We start from the raw sequence: 22,340 nt of genomic DNA, 5'->3' as shown, positions 1-22,340 counted from the left end.
CCCGCTAAAAATAAGAGGGGTTCCACAGGAATCCATTTAAAAGGCTGCATGCAAAGCAGGTTACAAAAACAGAATGTAAAATAAAGAGTAAATGCAATTTCACCTGTTTTTACTATTCACCTTTGCACTCTGTCTCGCAAAAGTTGTAAATTGCACAGGGGGGGGGGCAACATCATGTAATTGCTTACAATGTTAGTTGCCTGCAAACGTTGTACAAAATGACCCCCTGCATGTGAATTCAGGAAGGGGCTTACCTGTCATCCTAAAGCTATCAAGCAAACTAATGTGTTTGCCCAGCGAAGGCTGGTGAGAGCCCATGTTGATAATCTGCCCTGGTCATATAGTGATGTGGTTGCCTGGATACCGAGCACCTCCATCTCCTCGCCCTTTTTTTCTAGAAACGGATTGCCTGTGCCTGCACCTGTGCGGCCCTGCCCGCTCCAGCTGCATCCGGCTCCACGACCAGAACGCGCAGGAAGTGCTTCGCCTCTGCCGCCCGTATCGTGTGGATGTCTGCTGTCTGGGCTGCTGCCTGATGGAGATGAGGGCGTTCACGGCAGCGGGCAAACTCCTGGGGACGGTGTGCCAAAGGTGAGCGTCAAGCCGGATTAGTGAATGACCATAACCAATGTATATGTCAACGTGTGACATTGGCGATTTGCCTGAACAATAACATGTGTTGCGCAACGTCTCTTGATTCTGAATAAATAAGGGATCTCAATGTATAATAGAAGTATTCTTGTATATTTTGCAGATTGCCACCATGGTGGTCTCCCAGCATAGAGGCTTGTCCGCCGGTTGGCAAATTGTACCCCTACCAAGGATATCCAGAACAAAGTCTGAGGAGCAAAGGGGAAGTAGGAGGGCAAAGTGGGAGTAGGCACAAATTGAAGATGAACTCTTGATAAAGACAAGGATAGACAGGAGGAGGGGGTTGGGGGTACTTATTTCATCTTGGATGCACTTAGAATAAAATTTGTTGGATCAAACTGTGGGCGGGGTTGAAAATGAGTAAGGCAATAACGAGGCAAAAACACAACCGAATTTGCTTATTAGTGTTTGACTTCTTTGAGGGGCCAATGCACCCGCTTTAATTTCTGAGCCAATACAGAGTGGGGTATCATAAGAATTTCAAAATTGAACACGGTGCTTCTTTGGAGTAGGTGAAAAGCCTACACAATTCTCAATGCAATAGGGCCGCAAACCAACTAACTAAAGTGTTTGGGTTTTCACTCTTAAATATGCAGAAGGGTAAGGAACCTACAACTCAAATGCCATTCTTTGCACTGTACAATGAAGGGCTTCAGTTTGTATATCTGGTGAAGAGTTGTGAGAAACCTGAAGGTGTCTCACCCACTAGTCCCTGGGGATCTGTCATCCAGGGGGCCAGGACACGGCCATTGCTATTGGATCCAGTTCCTGGGGGTGGACTAGTGTGGGAGGATCACCTGAATGAGGGGTCTTCGGGGAGTGTTAGTGGGGCATAGGATACCTAGGAACTCAACCCCCGGCCCCCTCCCCCCAACTCCCTTTGCTGACACAAACACTTTCTCACAGACAGTTCACTGGGAGCAACAACGGTCTAATACAAGAGCCGTATACCCGACATGTCCCAACACCATGGTCAGGCAAGTTCAAGCAATTACAGATCTTTACACACACAGACCTCCAGCACACTTCCCCCACACGGATAAAAGGCAGAGCATGAAAGCACATTCTGAGTGAAGCAAAACACACGAGGAAACAGCAGTTCTAAGATAGCAGTTTAATTCAAGGAGGAATATGGCAAAACCGGAGAGGGTTGCAAGAAGGGAAGCACCCTTGACCTATAAAGACTGTTACTTTCACGAGCCTTGGTTATTTACAGAAACAAAGGCTTATCAAACCTATACAGCGTGTCAGAGGTACATGGGGCTTTCCTGCGTCGATTATCAAGGCGGGGAGGAGCGATTGCTGCTGTGGTACTGTTCTTGGCTCCTACAACAAAGTATCCGAAAGAGCAACACAGCCAGTGAGTCGGAGAGACTGATACCAACCCTGCTTGTGTTTTGAACCAAGATTGCAAGTGGCAACATTGTATAAAGAGAACATTTGTGAAAGTCAGAAAGAATTACTTGAACTTCATAATTGAACACTGGGGAAATTAAGAAAAGATACCATGCACAGAGTGGTCCGGCACCACGTGGGTGCTCATTCGAATGTCTCTATTAGGTATCCAACCAATGGTGAGTGTGAAAGGCACATTGAGATTGAAGTGGTCATGCACCAGGACTTGCTAAACCCTGTGAACATTCGAAAGACTTCGACAGTATAAAGTAAATCCAATTGGTCTGAGCCCGGCTGAGGGAGACTAATTTAATCTTGTATTGGTAAAAGGCATCTGAGCCCAGAAGAGGGGGATCCAACGTGGAACGATCTGAGCAAAGAAGAGAGCATCCAACATTGAACTTTTTGTTTGTTTGTGAAAAGGATCTGTGCCCGGTTGAGGGAAGTCCAGGGTGAATACCCAAGGCGTATACTGTGAATGCTAAAGAGAACATTTGCATGTCGCTTCTGTTACAGCAGGCCCTCTGCGTCAAGAGACTGGTGAGAAGTAAAAAGACTTGAACACAGAAGGTTTTGAGTTCTGTGAACTGTCAAACTGGAACTGTATCCTCGTGCCGCAAAAGTCAGAGTGTGCGCTTTGCTCAACTGAACCGCCTTGCCCCATGCTGAAAACGTGGGGAAGGGAGGCCAACGATCCAAGTATCCTGACAGCATTTTGTGAACGCTTCTTTCTTTCTGCACCCCACACTATGTTTAACTAGTAGTAAGGATTGCAATAGGTTTTTTGAGTATAGGCTCCCATCTTTAGATGGGTGTTTATCACACCCTCCAAAGGTTCAATAAAACACCCTTGAACTGTGGTCACTTGTGTCTGTCTTACTATTGCCACCATGTGTTCCTTACAGAGTGATGTTGGTAAACGGTAAGGTATGGAAACATCCTTAGAATAGTTTTATATTTCTGTGTAATTAAAAAAGTGCACTGAAAATGACATTGACACTATGTTAATGTTAAAGGATATTTATACTGCGTACTATCACCACCGGAGTGGTCCCCTGGCGGCTCTGAAAAAGGGAGAAGGAGGGGTGAGTTAGTGGGAATAAGCTGGAAAAGTGCAAGAGTGCAGTGATGTGCTGTTGGTACCCTCAGACCGGTGGGTCCGTTGGCTGGGCGTGGGGTGTTTTACGGTCGGTAGTCATCGTGTGCTGTTGTGCTAGTCTATGAGTGGTTTGTTTTGTTGTTGCAGTGTAGTGCGGATTGCTGTGTTTTAGGTTCATGGTTGTGTCTGGTTAGAGTTTGAGAGGGTGTCCAGACATTTGGTCGACCTAAAACTGGTCGAATGACATTTGGTCGACGCAATTTGGTCGAAAACCAAATGGTCGATTTTTTTTTTTAATTTTATATTTATTTTTCGGGTTTTCGTTTTTTACAAAAATGGGTTTTTAGAAAAAAAAAAAGTTGCGGGGGGAACCCCCCCCCCCCCCCAAAAAAAAGGGGTGAAAATAAAAAAAATAAAAATTTGACAATTTGGTTTTCGACCAAATTGGTTCGACCATTTGTCTGGTCGACCAATTTTTTTCGACCAAATGTCTGGTAACCGTTTGAGAGGTGTATGCAGAGGGATTAAATTGTTAGTGGATTGGTTAGTTGGTATTGCTGTCCTTGCAATTGTGTCTAGGTGTGATGCTTGCTATCATTCACTATTCCATCCGAGTGTGGCCTTTGCCAATCTTCAATATTCTGGCTAGATGTGAGGCAGGCTAGTGATAACGATTCATAACAAGTGTATTGCAAGTGGCCCGAATCAGAGGGCGTAACCGAGAACAGTGATGTACTTTACCACTCGTTACATCATAATTATATTAGGTTTTGATTAGACATATTGTTGGATCATAGCTCTGCTGCTATTTGGGGCATGAAGGGAATATTCGCTCATTCTGGAGCTACTTGAGAGCATGGTCTATTGTTACAGGTATATAACGTTTAGTTCTCATGGGAAGCAACATTTCCTTCTGCACCATGGGTCTTCCTGAGTCATTCGAGCCGTATCACCTGGTAACTGCTGAGGGCACAAGTTATAGGCGCAAGCGCAGCCATCAGGTGCTATTGCCATTAGCACCCCGGGTTTCCAATCTGGAAACCCGCGGTATTGATAGCAATGTCTTATCTTTGAATGAAGGGGACTGACTTAAGATGGCCACTGGGAAAATGGAAGGCAGGGCTCCATGCAGAGCCCCTCTTCCATTTCCATGTGGCCGGTGGGCCAGGACATAGGTTACTATGAGCAGCAGAGGTGGTGGTAGTGATGAATTGCTGCAGTCGAAAGTCACCATCAAGGAGGACCCCAAGATTGTAAGCTGTGAGCAGGGGAGAAAGAAGGCGAGGCAGAAAGGATATGGGAGACTGGACAGTATGGATGGCGTTGGGAGTCGGGAGGAAAATTACTTGGGAATTTAAAACGTTCAGCATGAGGCAGCTAAAAGACCTCCAGTGATGGATTGGATTGACTCAGTAATCCATTCCGCGTTGGCTGGGTGACTGAAGAAAAGGAGAAAAAGATTAGAATTTAAATCAGCAAAGAAGTGATAGTGAAATCCAAAGGAAGACAGAAGTCTATCTAGGACAAAGGTATAGATGGGGAAGAACAAAGGTCCAAAGTCATTACAGAGCATTTGCAATGAATGTGAAAAAAAACTAGTGAATAGAAATATCCAGGTACAGGGTAGGCAGGAAAAACAACGAAATATATGCAAACTGTAGACAGATGCTGAAGAAGGGTGCTTAATGAGTACTACCTTAAAGGACACATAGGAATGCAAGAAGAGAGAAAATCATGGACCAGAAATCAGAACAGGTATCAGGAACTTAGGAAGAGAGCATGCAAGAAAATGCCACAGGAACTCAGAATCCTAGTGTTCTCGGAATAGCGGAACACTAAATGCACTAGTGACAAACAAGACAGGAGGTTGCTGCCAACTTAGTGAATATGTGGAATTATCAGGAACATGTCACACTCAATAGCAGGTGCATACAACTGTGGACGGAAGTATAGGAGCAAAGCCAGAAAGGAAGAAGTAGGAAACCTTAATACAAAGGTTTGCTGCTCACTCAGCAAATACATGAAATTGGCAAGCAGGAGAAAACGACATTAAAGCAAGAAACTGGGACTGCAGGGAGAAGTAGAGCAAAAATCACTTGCAGAAGCAAGGGGGGGTCTGTGGGAGGGAAGTGCACAGGGAAACAAGTATGTGTTGACAAACGGGCACAGAACCAGTAGGATGTAGTGGAGGCAGGACAGGACGCTGCACAAGAAGCTAATGCAGGGAGGATGCACTTGCAAGGATAGGACCAGCCACAGCAAACAGGATTTCAGTAGCAAGCAGTGGTGGAGTCAGAGGGGACGGGGGGAAGCTGCCCACTCTGGCTCCCCCCTGGGGCACAGTGCGCCCAGCAGCCTCACGCTGGCACCCTAATACCCCCCCTCCCCACCCCCTGCACCAAAAGCTGCCTCGGCTTCTGGTAGCAAGGCTCAAGGCTGTAGATGAATGGGGCCAGACACTGCACAAAGCAGTGACAACCAGGATGCAGAAGCCAAAGCAAAATCTCAAAGACAAGTTCAAAACTGGGAGGCTGTAACAGCACACAGGGCCCAGGAGCATTTCAAGGAAAGAGCCAAATAACCAGACACAGAAGAACATATGTTCAATGTTTAGCTCTATTCAAAAAGCCAAAGCAGACATTTGTGGGTTTTTAGAAATGCGCTATTAGGCAGGCTGGAAAGTGAGGGTCCTTGTCGATCACAAAGGGCGCTGCAGTGCCCCACAATGGGTTTCCTAAGGCATAATATTAGCACCTGTGTCTGCAAAGAAATCCATGATTGTGCCCAGACGGGCTTGACTCTTTCTTGTGCCTTGATGCAGGTGGAGTATGTTCAGTCCTCTTTTGGAGGTTTGTGACTCAGATGGCCAGGGTGTCATGAAGATCCACGGATGCTGGAGCGCCACACGTTGCTACACCGATCAAGAGTTCCAGGTATGGATTGTCAAGGTCCCATCAACTTAAAGTTCCATGCACGTGGAAGCCTTGCTAGTTTACAGGATCAAATGAAGTTTATTTAAAAAACCTGATAGGTGAAAAAGTTGAAGCGATCCAAGGATTACTTTTTTTAACAATAAAAATTACAGGTTGTCTTTCAGAGTTTTGGCACTCTGGAGGGGTTTTGGGTGACATTTTGACTCACAGACTACAAACGTGCTTTGTTTTTAAAATGTTAGCCATAAAACTTGAATTGATCAAATGTATTGACATTGTGTAATGTTGCACATGCAGAGCAAACCATGCCAATGTTCTGCCGGGCAGATGGGAAGAATGGTGGCGAGCAAGGGGGCAGAGGAGCGGGGTTACGGAAAGCATTTCCTTTTGCAGCTGACAGGCCTAGTTCACAATCAAGAAGCCAGGGGTGCAGAAATGACACCCTGCTAAACAGAATGACTCAAAACCTATAATGGAGTGCTCTAAAACAGACTTAGGGACTGTACAAGTCAGTGAGGAAGGTCAGTCTAGGTGTAAGAGGCAAGATCGGCCAGATCTTGCCGCTTCCACCTCTACAATATCCGTAAAATTCATCCCTTCCTAACCTTTCCTGCTACAAAACTTTTAATCTCCTACCTCATCTTCTCCAGACTCTTCTACTGCTCCACTCTTCTCTTTGGACTCCCTTCCTCTCACCTTTCTCCCCTCAAATCCATCACTCCGACATCCGCTCCCTCTCCCTCCTCGCGACTCCATCTCCTCTTCTCTTAACTCACTAGGTTGGCTCCCTTTTCACTCTCAGCTCAAATTAAATTGTCTCTGTCTTGTCTTCAAAGCCCTCTATAATCTTTCTCCTTCCTACCTATCCTCCCTTCTTACTTTCCATACTCATTCTCATTCCCTCCGCTCTGCTGAGCTCTTCCTTCTCTCTCCTCCTCCTCCACCCTGTACCCGCGTCCGCTCCTTCCAACTTCTTGCTCCTTTCCATTGGAATCACCTACCCCTCCCTGTCTGCTTGATCACCTCCTACCCTTCATTTCGCACTTCTCTTAAATCCTATCTCTTCCACTCACCCGCCTAACTTCTCTTTCATCTTCTTCCTTGACTGAATCTACCTCTACTTACCCCTCTTACCCCTTCTCTTACTATTGTTCTTTCCACTAGCATTTAACCACCTCAACTTTGTAAATTGTTCTTTGTACTGTTTTCTGGTTTGCTTCAATTGTCATGTATTGCTTGTTGTAATTGATTGTTCCTTTTGTAAAGTGCTTTGGATTAAAGTGCTATATAAATTCAAATAAATACAAATAGGTTCTTGGTACCTTTTAAAAAGGTCCTGGATGAGCACAGCCATATCACCATTGGGGGATGGGTTGAGGCGGGCATGTACAAGGTGGAGGAGGCTGACGAGAGACAATTAGATTCAGAGCCCCCCACACAAGTCTCAAAATTGGAGAACAGAACAATTTCTATCTTAAAGTTATTATAGAAACGACTCTACCTAGTCTTTTCTTGCAACAGACCATTCCTTATCCGAGTAGGGTTCTCCTCCTTTGCACCCATGCTCTCCTTGCTTCCTCTGCTGAATTTGACCAGCTATGTCATTCAGTACGATTTAATATAAAGCGTCTATCTCAGTGGTCTTTAAATTGTGGGGCTACCCCCTTAAGGGGGCCCAAAGGCGAGGCTCTTCCAAAGGGTACATGGTGACAGCTTTTAATAGAAAATATGAGCAAACATGTATTTCGGGGGCCCTCAGCAACAATATTTTTATTCAAGGGGGACTCAGCAACCACATCTCCACTGAAGGGGGGCTAAGCATTAAAATGTTTGCATATCACTGGTACCTTAAGCTGTTCCCTAAAGTTGTCAACTGTCGATTGCACAGGTTACCTCCAAAGCCGGTTATCCCGTGGCCGTGATATGGAAGAGGTGGCCAGGCTATAACGAGGACTGCAATATGGACCATGACTTCTTTGGACTCGACGGTAAGTTTGAAGTCTTTGAAAGGAAGACTTCCACTCACATATTGAGCAGGTTCTGAACTTTCTTCGCAGGTTGCAATCATTACAATTGCAGTCCTTATGGTGGTTTCATGGGTCTCGGGGTCACAACTTCGAGGTTAACTTCAGCCAGTTTCAAGCCAACTGATGAGGATTGTCCAGAGGAAAGATACCTTTGAGTCCAAAGCATATGGAGACCGCATGTTGCAGACCCTTGCCTAGAGGAATGAAACTGGCTCTATCCATGGACACAATGGACTACTGGTTAATTACTTTAGGAGCTTGTGCAGCCCCTTTTGGCACTAGCTGGCCACCCCAGTATTCTATAGGGTACAACAAGGACATTTACCCCTGAAGTATCTGTCCCCATGCATGCAACAGCAGAGCCTGGCGTGAATAGAACAGTATCTGGTCAATCCATCGAACACCAAAGCATCTAATACCAAACCATTGCATTATATGCAACGAAATTCCATTCCATCGAATAGCTATTTCGTTGTATATAATTTGATGGATCCATCGAAATTAGAGGGGTTAGGGTTGGGCCTAGGGTTGGGGTAGAGTTGGGGCTAGGGTGGGTTAGATTAAGGGCTACATTAGGGTTAGGGTTGGGGTTAGGGCTAGGGTTAGATTAAGGGTTACATTAGGGTTAGGGCTAGGTTTAGATTAAGGGTTACATTAGGGTTAGTGTTGGGGCTAGGGTTAGATTAAGGGTTACATTAGGGTTAGTGTTGGGGCTAGGGTTAGGGTTGGGCCTAGGGTTAGATTAAGGGTTACATTAGGCTTAGGGCTGGGGCTAGGGTTAGATTAAGGGTTACAATAGGGTTAGGGTTGGGGCTAGGGTTATGGTTGGGGCTAGGGATAGTGTTGGGGCTAGGGATAGATTAATGGTTACATTAGGGTTGGGTCTAGGGTTAGATTAAAGGTTACATTAGGGTTAGGGTTGGGTGGGCTGTAAACCGCTCCCTCCCCCCAATATACAATAAAAAATTAAAACGTTACAAGGAGCTGGCCAGTGCTGAAATTTCAGCATTGTACAGCTCCATGTAATGTTTCAAAGTTACAAAAAAAAAAGCATTGTAATGCTATATTTTACATGTAAAAGTGCATTTCCATTGAAACCAGTCCATTTATATTTTCGATGGACTGGTTTAGATAGAAAGGCACTTTTACATGTAAAAGATAGCCTATATGTTTTGGCATTGGATGCTTTTTATTAGATGCTTTGGTTTATAGTTGCTTTTTTCCCGATGGAATCACTATAAACCAATAGAACTGTGCTTGGTAACCCTCCAGGGGAGACCTGGCTGTGTTGGTATGGGAAGAGGAGTACGTTGTGTGCTACCCAACAGTTAACGTGGTGGTGGTGTGGATTGTCTTCGATGTATTCAATCCATAGAAAGATCTATGAGGTGGATGTTTATGCACTATGCCAGCTTTGTGTACAGCTGCAGGGGCAGCAGCGCGCTTTAATACAACGGTAACACACTATTACACATATCAGTATTTAATTAAAGGTGTATTACATTGTGCACTAATGAGGCCCTTGCAATTCGCGATTTCTTCACTAATGTTATTCATGTGAATGTCTCTTGAAAACTGGACTTAGTACTCAGTGTTTTGTGCTCAGCATTTCAAATCATGTGATCAACCTAGGACTCTGCCAAATTTAGTAGCACCTTGACCTTTGGAATGACAAATGTCACATTGAAAATACCATTTTTGGAGGTTCTATTCTGCTTTTTATCCGTCTGATCGACCATTGCATTATGCACTTTAGAGGCAGGCAGGATTAGGTCTCAACTACCATGTCTGCTCTTTTGCTGATTGCGCATGGCATATTGCACATTAGATGAACAAGTTACTCTCTTACCTGGTAACATTATTTTGATGGGATGGTCCGACGACGTATTCCATATCTATGACAGTAATCACCACAGCTGTGCTGCTTCGGAAAATCTTTCGGCATCTGCGTCCTGCGTCGATGACATCGATACGCTGTCTTCGAGGGCCTCCGTCGAGCCGACGTCACCGGATGTTAGAAGTAGGACGCACGACGCCCGTAGCCTCAGTTGTAGTTTTTTCCCAGAACGTGTGGCACTAATCTTCTGCCAGTATGACCACAGAAAGCCTTGTGGAAACGTAAGCTACAATCGCAAAAGAAATTCTGTAGCAGGGAAGGCAGGGAGGGAGCGATATGGAATACATCGGAGGACCCAATCCCCTCGAAGAACAAGTTACTCTCTTACCTGGTAACATTCTTTCGGTGGGATGGTCCGACGACGTATTCCATATCTATGACAGAATCCCATAGCAGTACCAACGTAAGGAGTTGGGAAAAGAATTTAGAATATATAATTTTAGAATGCTCAATCAAGTTGCATAGTAAAGGACCGCGTTGCCAAAGGCCAGATCCTGCCCATGTATAGAATCTAGGGAGTAGTGACATACAAAAGTATGGACCGAAGCCCAAGTGGCTGCTTCACAGATGTTAAGAATAGGAACACCCCTCTGCAGGGCAGTAGAGGCAGCCATACCCCTAGTCGAATGGGCCCTTAAGCCTACTGGAGGGGCCTTACCCGCCAGGCGGTAACATTCAGAAATTGCCAAGATAATCCATCTAGACAAAGTCTGCTTAGTCACAGCTTGTCCCAAACGCCTTCCAGCATAACCAATAAAGAGCTGATTGTCCACTCTGACCCGGGACATGCGTGAAATGTAGAAACTTAAAGCTCGCCTGGGATCTAACCTATGGAGCCTCTCCTCGTCCTTACCAGGATGCGGCGGAGGGTAAAATGCCGGCAGAATGACCTTCTGGCTCAAATGAAAATCCGACACAACTTTCGGAAGAAATGAAGGACGAACTCTAAGGACAACCTTGCCCTTATGAAACACAGTGAAGGGTGGATTAACAGACAGTGCCTGTAACTCAATCACTCTGCGAGCGGAAGTGACCGCAACTAAAAAGACCGTTTTCAGGGTTAACAGTCTAAAAGGACAAGAATGTAAAGGCTCAAATGGAGCACCCATTAGAAACTTGAGAACAAGGTTCAAATCCCACCCACGCACCTGGAAAGGTGACGGAGGGAACACATTAGTGAGCCCTTTCAGAAACTGAGAAATTAAAGGGATTTTAAAATAAGAACACTCCTCAGACGAGCGCTTAAATATGGACAGCGCCACCAGGTAACCTTTAATGGTACCCACTTGCAAGCCCCTGTGGGCTAAAGAAAGCAAAAAAGACAGAACCACAGGAATGTCACATGAAAAAAGGATCCACATTCTTAACCCTGCACCAGTCGCAGTACTTTCTCCAATGGCAACGGTACAGAGACTTTGTTGCCGGCCGTCTGGCCGAAAGCAACACCTCCATCACGTCTTCAGGGAGGTCCCAATCCTTATACCTCAACCTTTTAGAAGCCAAGCGTGAAGGTTGAGGGATCTGACCTCTGGATGGAGAACCTGACCCCCCCCTCCCGTGAGAGCAGATCGTCTCGGTAGGGAAGACGACGTGGAGGGCAGATGGACAAGTCAAGAAGGTCCGGGTACCACGTCCTTCGGGACCATGCCGGAGCAATGAGGATCATCCGGGAACCGAATCTCCGTAACCTCCGCAGCAATTGCGGGATGACAGGGACTGGAGGAAACGCATACAGCAGTGGTAAGGACCACACCACCACAAACGCGTCTCCCAAGGCTCCTCTTGGAGGAAATTCCCATGAGCAGAACCTTTCACACTTCCGGTTGACACTGGAGGTGAAGAGATCCACTTGAGGAGTCCCCCAAAGGGCAGAGATCTCCAGGAGAATCTCCTGAGCCAATCCCACTCGTGAAAGATTGTGCTCTGCCTGCTCAGAGCGTCCGCCGTCTCGTTTTCGTCTCCTGCCGAGATCGAAATTTCCTGCTGGATGGACCAGAACCAGAGCTCCATCACCTACCTGCACAGAGGAAGTGACCCTGCCCCCCCGTTTTGTTGAGGTAGTGCATGTCCACTGTGTTGTACGTCAGAATCAGGACATTCTTTCCTTGCACAGTCGGCAGAATAGCCTTCAGGGCAAGCCTGACGGCCCTCAGCTCCAACAGATTGATATGGAGTCTGGACTCCGACAGAGACCAACGACCGCTGACTGTCAGCTTGTTGGCATGAGCTCCCCACCCCGTGAGGGACGCGTCAGTCACGATAGTCACATCTGGCCAGGGCTGCCAAAACGGAGCCCCCCCCCTCATCAGATTGCCTTCAATTGCCCACCACAGAAGGTCCTGGGCGACCGAGGGCGGCACCTGAACGGGGTCCGACATCCTGCCGGAGGACTGTGACCACTGGAGCTTGAGAGCCCATTGCAAAGATCTCATCCGCAACCTGGCCTCTGGCACCAGAAGAATGCAGGATGCCATGAGGCCGAGCAACCTCAAGAACTCAAACGCTGGAAGACTCTGGGCATGTTGCAACTTGTGCACCATCTGCTGAATGTGGTGAGCCCTCACCTGGGGAGGAAAACACTGCCCCAGGGACGTGTCGAGCACTGCTCCGACATACTGGAGCCGCTGAGTTGGTGTCAAGCCCAGCTTGTGAAGGGAGTGGCAGGTGACGGACAGATGATCCAGGACTTGCTCGGGAGAGTGCGCTCTTATCAACCAATCGTCCAGCTAGGGATAGACATGAATCCCCCCTTTCCTGAAATACACTGCCACCACCACCATGAGCTTGGTGAAAACCCTCGGGGCGGAGGTCAATCCGAACGGCAGGACCCAAAACTGAAAGTGCGAGTCGCCAACCGCAAACCTCAGGTACTTCTTGTGCTTGGGATGGATCGGCACATGAAAATAAGCATCCTTGAGGTCGAGAGACACCAACCACTCCTGAAGTTGAAGGGCCTGGAGGACTTGAGAAAGAGTAACCATCTTGAACTTGTCCTTCCTGAGGAGCTTGTTCAAACCGTGCAAGTCCATGATGGGTCTCAATCCTCCCTCTTTCTTCGAAATCAAAAAATAAGGGGAATACCATCCCTTGTTCCTCTCCGCTACAGGCACCAGTTTTATGGCGCCTTTCTCCAGCAGGGATAGAATTTCCTGCGCAAGGAGCGGATCCGGACTCTTCAAAGAGAGATTCCCTGGTGGATTGTCGTGAGGCCTCTGCCGGAAAAGAAGACAGTAGCCGTGGGCTATGATCTCCAAAACCCACACATCTGAAGTAATGGCACGCCATTATGCAAGATGCTGCGCCAGCCTTCCCCCAACCGGAGAAGCATGGGCCTCATGACTGAGCTGAAGTGGCTGCGGCAGTGCCTGAGGGCAAAGAGGCAACTGCTTGCGCGGCCTTGGCACCTCTAGTACCTTGTTTTCCACCTCTGGCACTCCTACGGTTGCCCCTTTGACTTGCAGCTCCTCTCGATTTACTAAAGGACGAGTAATATCGAAAGGAACCTCCACTCCATTGCTGTCCCCTAGGACGAAAAGGCGGAGGTTGACGAACTGCAGCGTTCAACGACTTCACTGCAGCTTTGGAGGTCTGCAACCTCTCAAGACTCTCGTCAGCCTTGCTGCCAAAATGATGGTCACCATCAAAGGGCATGTTGAGAAGCCGGGCTTGCACATCAGGAGCAAAACCCGACTTCCGCAACCATGAAAACCTGCGTATTTCGGTGTTCGCCACCATGGACCGGCTGACGCAATCAACCATGTCCAGACACGACTGAACGGATTCACACACTGCATCCTTGCCATCCTGCACGATAGCAAGGAAACCATCCCGTTCCTCGCCTTTGGGAATATGATCAGCCGCTAGGGAAATACAGTTCCACAGAGTGTGCGTGAAACGAGACAAAGAAAAAACGGAGTTGGCAGCCTGAAGCGCCATACCCCCAGAAGAAAATACCTTCTTCGCCCAGCCGTCAAAACGTTTGTCGTCCCTATCAGGAGGGATGGTAGGGTACGACGCCTACTTTGCCAGGGCCGTAGCTGCCTGCACCACCAAACTCTCCGGAGTAGGGTGCGTGGTCAAGTAGCAGGGGTCGCCACTGGCTGGGCGATATTTCCTCGGCAAGGACTCTCAAGAGCAGTCCAAGCCGCAGCCACCCTTCTCTGCAAGGCCATATGGAATGGCAGCACCGGGTCAGTTGGAGGACCTTGGTCCAGGATATCAGTCAGGTCATCCTGCTGAAAATCGCCTGGGGGGGGCCAGGCCACCCCAGGTAGTCCGTGACCCTCAACATGAGGCACCGATATGAGGATTCGGCATGCATGCCAGGCTCCGGCCTACCAAATTCCACCTCCGGAGATGTGTCCAGACCACTGGCGTCATGCAGCGACTGACGCAGGTCCTCAAGTTGACTATGACCAGAAACAATGTCATCAGGAACCCCTGCAGGAACCTCACCTTCCTCAGAAACCTCATCCACCTCAGAAATATAATCCAGAGGCTGGAAGGAGGGTACAGAAAAAGGCACAAAGACATGTTTAGCCTTGGCCAGCACCTTTCTGGGGGGTGCCACCGTGCCATGGGGTACCTCCGACAAGGCCGCCTTATAAGGCGGTGAGGGCGTCGACAGTATCGGCGTCAAAGTCGAGCGCGGCACTGACAGCTTCAATGGCGTCGACACATGCCTCGAGGGCGGAGCCCCGAGCGTGTCTCTCGACAGCCTGGGCGCCGATGACTTCCTCAGAGGCGGGGCCTCTAGAGAGCCCGTCGACGACCTCGGGGCCGCCGGCGTCGATGTCGTCCTCGAAGACTTCACAGGTTCTCGAGGTCTCGAGGGCGTTGAGGTCCGGGACCTGGAACAGACATGTCTAGAGTGACCATCCTTGTCCGACCGGGACCTCGAAGGCGCCCGGTCGTCGCGAGGACTGCTCGAGCCCGAAGGCGTACGAGCGGTGTCTCTATCACGGCCACGACCAGCGTCCTCAGACGGCGCGGACGGACTGGAGCCCTGCGATTGAAAAATCACCAACATCTCCTTTCGGAAGGAATTCCATTCCTCAGGAGTAGAATGCGTGTTGGGACAAGCAACCCGCCGACGGGCGGAGTCCTCGAAAGAGGACGCTTCCTGGAATGCCTCGAAGAGGCAGAGGAATGGTGGGACCGACTCCCAGACCGAGAACCCCCGGACTCACGACGACGATGCAGAGAGTCGCCCCCCGAATCGTCCATCGAAAGACCAGTGGAACGTGACTTATGGGGCTTGGCCACCTTACCGACCGACAGCTTCTTCTAACGCTCCCGCAAGTCCTCGAAAGAGGACGGGGAAGGCGACCTATGACAGCGCTTCCTGGAATGCCTCGAAGAGGCAGAGGAATGGTGGGACCGACTCCCAGACCGAGAACCCCCGGACTCACGATGACGATATGGAGGGTCGCCCCCCGAATCGTCCATCGAAAGACCAGTGGAACGCGACGTCCGGGGCTTGGCCACCTTACCGACCGACAGCTTCTTCTTACGCTCCCGCAAGGCCTTCGATGTGAGCGATTGGCAGTCGACACAGTCGTCCGTATCATGGTCCTCCCCGAGGCACCAGAGGCAAGCGTCGTGTGTATCCGTCAGCGACATCTTGGACCCGCACACCCGACACTTCTTAAACCCGGACCGCGGGGTGGAAGAAGCTGAAGACATCATACGATAGCAATGAAGAAACAGGTTCGAAGAACCGAAAGAACAGGATTCAGTAGAATCGAGGCACGCCGAGACCTCCGAAGCGAACACGTTCGCGGAAAAAACGGAAATGAGGCTACGGGCGTCGTGCGTCCTACTTATAACATCCGGTGACATCGGCTCGACGGAGGCCCTCAAGGACCACGCATCGACGCAGGACGCCAAAAGATTTTCCAAAGCAGCACAGTTGTGATGATTACTGTCATAGATATGGAATACGTCGGAGGACCCAATCCCCTCAAAATTGCACTTTGCACTTTAAAGGCTTTTTAGTAATTAAAGGCTGCTATTATAAATGTATTCTGCGTGTGGAATATGAATACCCCATATAATAGCGCATGTGATTTTTAATTGCACTTTGCACTTCGTATTCCAGCTTCTGCAGGTTATGCTTCAGATGCTAGAATGACTATTGCCTTGTTGACTGCACATTGCATATTACAAAATGGCTTCTGCGCTGTGCACTTTCTAGGCGGATAGTGACCCGAGTTGTGAGGCTTACCCAGGCTTTGCCGAGAGCACATTACTAACCTTTACCAGTGAATCTGCCATCCCATCCGCATAATGCAGTTTGGGACATGCAGCATTTATACATGATGCTGTCCATTTGCCCAAAAAAAACAATGTACAATTGTTATTGCCTCAATATAACAAAATCGTAAGCTGCCACAATGTAGCCACTCTGCGTAGTGAAGTGAACCTCTGCATGCAGAGCGAATGGGTTGGCTTAATTGCACTTCGCACCTTAAATCCCAGGCTAGGTATTATGCGCTTTGGTACAGATTTGAATTTCATGCTGCAAGAATGATTCATGTTATGCTAATTGCACAATGTACACTGTATATAGTGGCTCATGCACCTGGCATTTTAGAGGCCAACAGTAACCTGTCATTGCGATACTTATTAAGATGTGTCTAAGCGCGCATTAGTAACTTTTCTCTGCGCATGCGCAACGTAGAAGGATTTGCTGTTCAATCTAGGCGTGGTAGTTTGGGTTAAAGAGAGGGATGTAGAGAATTCAAAAATTGTGTTTGTTATGCTTCGCATTCTTTCTGACAACGTACATTGTTGTGGCCTCCATTTGGATAACGATATAACGGCAACAGGCTTCCTGGGGTGCTCAATGCTACACAGGAGCCGATCCACAATGCAACCGCCTTTATTTCCCTTTACATGGAAACTGCCAGGCTTTGGTAGGCCCTCCTCTTCCTCTCTCATCCCTCGTTCCCCGTCCTTCCGTTTCCTCTCTTAAGGTTGTACCTGGTTTAAGGGGGACCGACCTTGGTTGCTCTCCACATCTCCACCCTGCTTATCTAGGTGAGGCAGTGGCCTTTGCTACATTTCAGTGATGCCTCACAGGGATGGTATCTTCCTGCTGGTTTATGGTGTCATCTCTTTAGTGCCACTCGTTCACATCTCTCTCGTCCGCTCGGTGGCCAAGGGTTTGGACGGTGCTTGTCATTTGGCGGATCATTCCTCCTTTGGTCTTCCCACGGATGAGAGTCTCCTCTCGCCCCTACGTTCCTCGGGTTGCTCGTCATCCCTTGTGATGGGAAGGAGATCCCTTCCCTGCACACCTGTTCAAAGTGATCTCTCTGCCACCATCTGGCACACCAGTCCCTTATCGCTGGACACAGTCCGCTGTGGGGGAACTGCAGCCTACATCAGTAGCACATCCTCTCTTTCCCACCCATCAGCGCCATGGTGTTTTGGGGTTTTCTATTGTAGTTGGCTTGTTCACGTGGCCAGATTGCACGATAAGTGGATATGGCTGCCACCTGCTCACTTCCAGTCGGCTTTTCTATCTCTGCGGCTTGGTGGTCAACCCTTTGGTGTGCTTGGTCTAGATCCAGGATGGCCGCAAGCGGGAGGAGCTCCTTCAGGTGGTGCTTCCTGAATATGGGTGGGGTGCACCCCTCTATCATCCGTCGGGATAAGGCCTCTTCGTCATTGAAGTTCGCAAAGTCACAATGTGTGCTCATCTTTTGTAGCCTGATGACAAAGCAGTCTATTGACTCCTGGGGAAGCTGTTGAAACTTGCATAAAAGGTATCTTTCAAAGTCTTTGTTCGGTTTGGCAAGTAGCTTCTTGTTGAGAGTAGTGATGGCCATCCCATATGTTGTGCTCTCTTTTGATGGGATTGTCTTGAGGATTCCTCTGATCTCACTCCTCGCGATGTTTTTGAAGACCCCCAGCAGTATTGTGGGATCATCTTCTCCTAGTGCTTTCATGTAGTCCTTAAAAAATATTTTTTACTTCACCTCCTTAGAGGTACTCTGCCTTTCCTCTACTTCCCTCAAAAGCACACTGTCTCCCAAGCTCTGGTTCTTTCCAGACTGGATTACTGTAACAGCCTCTTTCTAAATCTGCCTGCCTCCACTCTCCGCCCTCTACAACTAATCCAGAACAAGACTGCAAGACTTGTCCTTGGTCTCAAGCCCTGGGATCGTATCTCTCCAGCCTTGAAATCCCTTCATTGGCTCCCGGTGGATGCAAGGATTGCATTTAAAACCCTCTGCATTGTCCACAAGGCTTTCTGGGCCCTGGGTCCAAAATACCTTCAACTATCCCTCTGTAAATAACTCCCCTCTCGAGCCCTTCGCTCCTCTACTTTTAACGCTCTGAAACACTTGTGTACGAGCGCGATAGAAATAAAATATCAATCAATCAACTCCCTCAGGGTTAGTCGTTTTGCAAAAAAACAAGCTGTGGGTAGATCCCTGTCTTCGGCTGATGCCTCCCTTTGGAACAGCCTGCCGGCCACCTTGAAACTTGAGGAAAAACATCTTTGGTTCCGTAAACTTCTCAAGACCTTCCTCTTTGCCTCTGCCTTCTCTTCTGCTGATCTGTTTCTTCTCATGGCATTGTGCACCTGGTCACCCTCTGTTCTTCCGGGCCCAGGTACCTGCTCACCCTGCCACCCTCCGGCACTGCCTCCAGGCCACCATCTGCACTAAGGTTCTGTATCTGTACCCATACAGTCCCCCTCCCACGTTTCTTCTGCACTTATCAAATATACCTTTCTGACTAACTTTCACCTGCCACTTGCTGGCTGCACTACCATGGTGTTAAGCCCTTATTTATTATTTATTCTATTTAATATTTATTGATGTTTTCTCTCCTCTGCTTTGCACTTTCCACTCCCCCCCCTTTTCCTTGCACTTTCCCCCCATTTTACTTTCCCATTCACTTGCGCTTTCTTAAATGTCACTGGGCCTAGTAAGATCGCTGTTTTTCTGTGGTTTTTTTTCTCCCTTGTACCCCTCCCTTTTTGCCTGATCCCGCTCTGAAACACTTGTGTACGAGCGCGATATAAATAAAATATAATTTCTTTTAATGTAAAGGGAAATAAAGGAGGTTGCATTGCGGATCGGCTCCTGTGTATCATTGAGCACCCCCCATCCCAGGGCCAGCAAGGGCTGGGTAGCCTGTTGCTGTTATATTGTGGTCCAAATGGAGGCCACAAAAACTGCCGATGAGTGGATGATCCAAACCCGCAGTCCGTCTGACCTAGGCTGAGGGACGACGGCAGTCCGCCAAAATCACATGCGCCCACAGTAGAGACGTTGGGTGCCACGGAGGGTAGAGGAGCAGCAGCTGAGCAGGGTTGCCGTGCGCGGACCAGAAGGTGTTCCCCTGCTCCAGGACCACGAGGTGAGCGATCCGCTGCAAACGAGGTGGTCCATGCACCACCATGAGGCGAGCGTCACAGTACCTGGCCGCAACCCAGACCCACACCAGCAGTCCTGTGCTGTGGGGGCCGTGCAGGGTGTGAGGAAGATGGTGGCAGGGTGCCGCCACGCATAAGTGATTGGCAGAGGCCAAGAAGGAAGGGCAACCCGCCCACTAAAATGAAGGAGCAACATCCCACTTCATGGAGAGACTGATCCCAGCCTGCTGTTCAACAGGCTGATCCCAGCCTCAGAGCACCAGCAATCCGCCCAGCACAGGACAGGCTGATCCCAGCCTCAGGATAAGGGCAATCCGCCCGCTGGAGCGGAGGAAGGGTCAATCTGCCCAGTGCAGGGGAGGAAAGGCATTCCGCCTCAAATAAACTGGACAGGCTGATCCCAGCCTCGGAACAAGGGCAATCTGCCCAGTGCCGGACAGAAAGGGCACCACGCCCAACCCGCCAGTGCAGGACAGTCTGATCCCAGCTGCAGGATAAAGGTAGTCCGCCTATTGGAATTGAGGACAAGGGCAATCCGCCCAGTGCAGCTAGGAAGGGCTCTCCGCCCCACAGAGAGGATGACCCTGTGAGCAGGAACAAAGGGGTGGATGACCCACAAGGAAAGGACGGGTGGCACACCCAGAGGACAGGAGCGGAGTAGCCACACAAAGGCACCAGGGGTGCAAGCGTGCACGGGAGCTAACCTCATAAGAAATGCAAAGAGGATAGTGGAACGGGAGAGGAAGCGAGGTAAGCAACACAGAAGTGACAGGGGGTAGACTAGACGCCAGCCAACAACACACAATGGGGGAAGAACAGAGAATCCCAAGAATGAACAGTTGTGCGAGGACAGCCAGAGAAGCGTTCCTCAGACAACCACAACCGTTTCAACTGCAGCCGCATCAGGACCAGGCACCCAGATGGGAAGAGTGGCTAGTCGACTTTAAGGACTACATGAAAGCACTAGGAGAAGATGATCCCACAATGCTGCTGGGGGTCTTCACAAACATCGCGGGGAGTGAGATCAGAGGAATCCTCAAGACAATCCCATCAAAAGAGAGCACAACATATGGGATGGCCATCACTACTCTCAACAAGAAGCTACTTGCCAAACCGAACAAAGACTTTGAAAGATACCTTTTATACAAGTTTCAACAGCTTCCCCAGGAGTCAATAGACTGCTTGGTCATCAGGCTACAAAAGATGAGCACACATTGTGACTTTGCAAACTTCAATGACGAAGAGGCCATATCCCGACGGATGATAGAGGGGTGCACCCCACCCATATTCAGGAAGCACCACCTGAAGGAGCCCCTCCCGCTTGCGGCCATCCTGGATCTAGACCAAGCATACGAAAGGGTTGACCACCAAGCCGCAGAGATAGAAAAGCCAACTGGAAGTGAGCAGGTGGCAGCCATATCCACTCATCGTGCAATCTGGCCACGTGAACAAGCCAACTACAATAGAAAACCCCAAAACACCATGGCGCTGATGGGTGGGAAAGAGAGGATGTGCTACCGATGTGGGCTGCAGTTCCCCCACAGCGGATTGTGCCCAGCGATAAGGGACTGGTGTGCCAGATGTGGGCAGAGAGATCACTTTGAACAAGTGTGCAGGGAAGGGATCCCCTTCCCATCACAAGGGATGACGAGCAACCCGAGGAACGTAGGGGCGAGAGGAGACTCATCCGTGGGAAGACCAAAGGAGGAATGATCCGCCAAATGACAGGCACCGTCCAAACCCTTGGCCACCGAGCGGACGAGAGAGATGCGAACGAGTGACACTAAAGAGATGACACCATAAGCAAGCAGGAAGATACCATCCCTGTGAGGCATCACTGAAATGTAGCAAAGGCCACTGTCTCACCTAGATAAGCAGGGTGGAGATGTGGAGAGCAACCAAGGTCGGTCCCCCTTAAACCAGGTACAACCTTAAGAGAGGAAACGGAAGGACGGGGAACGAGGGATGAGAGAGGAAGAGGAGGGCCTACCAAAGCCTGGCAGTTTCCATGTAAAGGGAAATAAAGGCGGTTGCATTGTGGATCGGCTCCTGTGTAGCATTGAGCACCCCAGGAAGCCTGTTGCCGTTATATCGTTATCCAAATGGAGGCCACAACAATGTACGTTGTCAGAAAGAATGCGAAGCATAACAAACACAATGTTTGAATTCTCTACATCCCTCTCTTTAACCCAAACTACCACGCCTAGATTGAACAGCAAATCCTTCTACGTTGCGCATGCGCAGAGAAAAGTTACTAATGCGCTCTTAGACACATCTTAATAAGTATCGCAATGACAGGTTACTGTTGGCCTCTAAAATGCCAGGTGCATGAGCCACTATATACAGTGTACATTGTGCAATTAGCATAACATGAATCATTCTTGCAGCATGAAATTCAAATCTGTACCAAAGCGCATAATACCTAGCCTGGGATTTAAGGTGCGAAGTGCAATTAAGACATCCCATTCGCTCTGCATGCAGAGGTTCACTTCACTACGCAGAGTAGCTGCATTGTGGCAGCTTACGATTTTGTTATATTGAGGCAATAACAATTGTACATTGTTTTTTTTGGGCAAATGGACAGCATCATGTATAAATGCTGCATGTCCCAAACTGCATTATGCGGATGGGATGGCAGATTCACTGGTAAAGGTTAGTAATGTGCTCTCGGCAAAGCCTGGGTAAGCCTCACAACTCGGGTCACTATCCGCCTAGAAAGTGCACAGCGCAGAAGCCATTGTGTAATATGCAATGTGCAGTCAACAAGGCAATAGTCATTCTAGCATCTGAAGCATAACCTGCAGAAGCTGGAATACGAAGTGCAAAGTGCAATTAAAAATCACATGTGCTATTATATGGGGTATTCATATTCCACACGCAGAATACATTTATAATAGCAGCCTTGAATTATTAAAAAGCCTTTAAAGTGCAAAGTGCAATTTTG

At 48.7% G+C, this 22,340-nt stretch overlaps 1 protein-coding gene across 2 annotated transcripts in view; it reads left to right on the top strand.

The window, feature by feature from the left end:
* LOC138491162 (phospholipid scramblase family member 5-like) overlaps positions 1-22,340 on the top strand; it is a 113,178-nt gene that overhangs the window by 73,875 nt on the left and 16,963 nt on the right. For both annotated transcript variants that reach the window (XM_069617538.1, XM_069617537.1), the window contains 3 exons: positions 399-591; positions 5,967-6,078; positions 7,967-8,066. In XM_069617538.1, the coding sequence (XP_069473639.1) occupies positions 399-591; positions 5,967-6,078; positions 7,967-8,066 (405 nt within the window). The remainder of the gene's footprint in view (positions 1-398; positions 592-5,966; positions 6,079-7,966; positions 8,067-22,340) is intronic.

This window comes from Ambystoma mexicanum, chromosome 10 (assembly GCF_040938575.1).
Source record: "Ambystoma mexicanum isolate Mex_15411 chromosome 10, UKY_AmexF1_1, whole genome shotgun sequence".
NCBI classification, from domain to species: domain Eukaryota; kingdom Metazoa; phylum Chordata; class Amphibia; order Caudata; family Ambystomatidae; genus Ambystoma; species Ambystoma mexicanum.
Note: the sequence above shows the minus strand (reverse complement) of the source record. Positions and strands in the feature narration are given on the sequence as shown.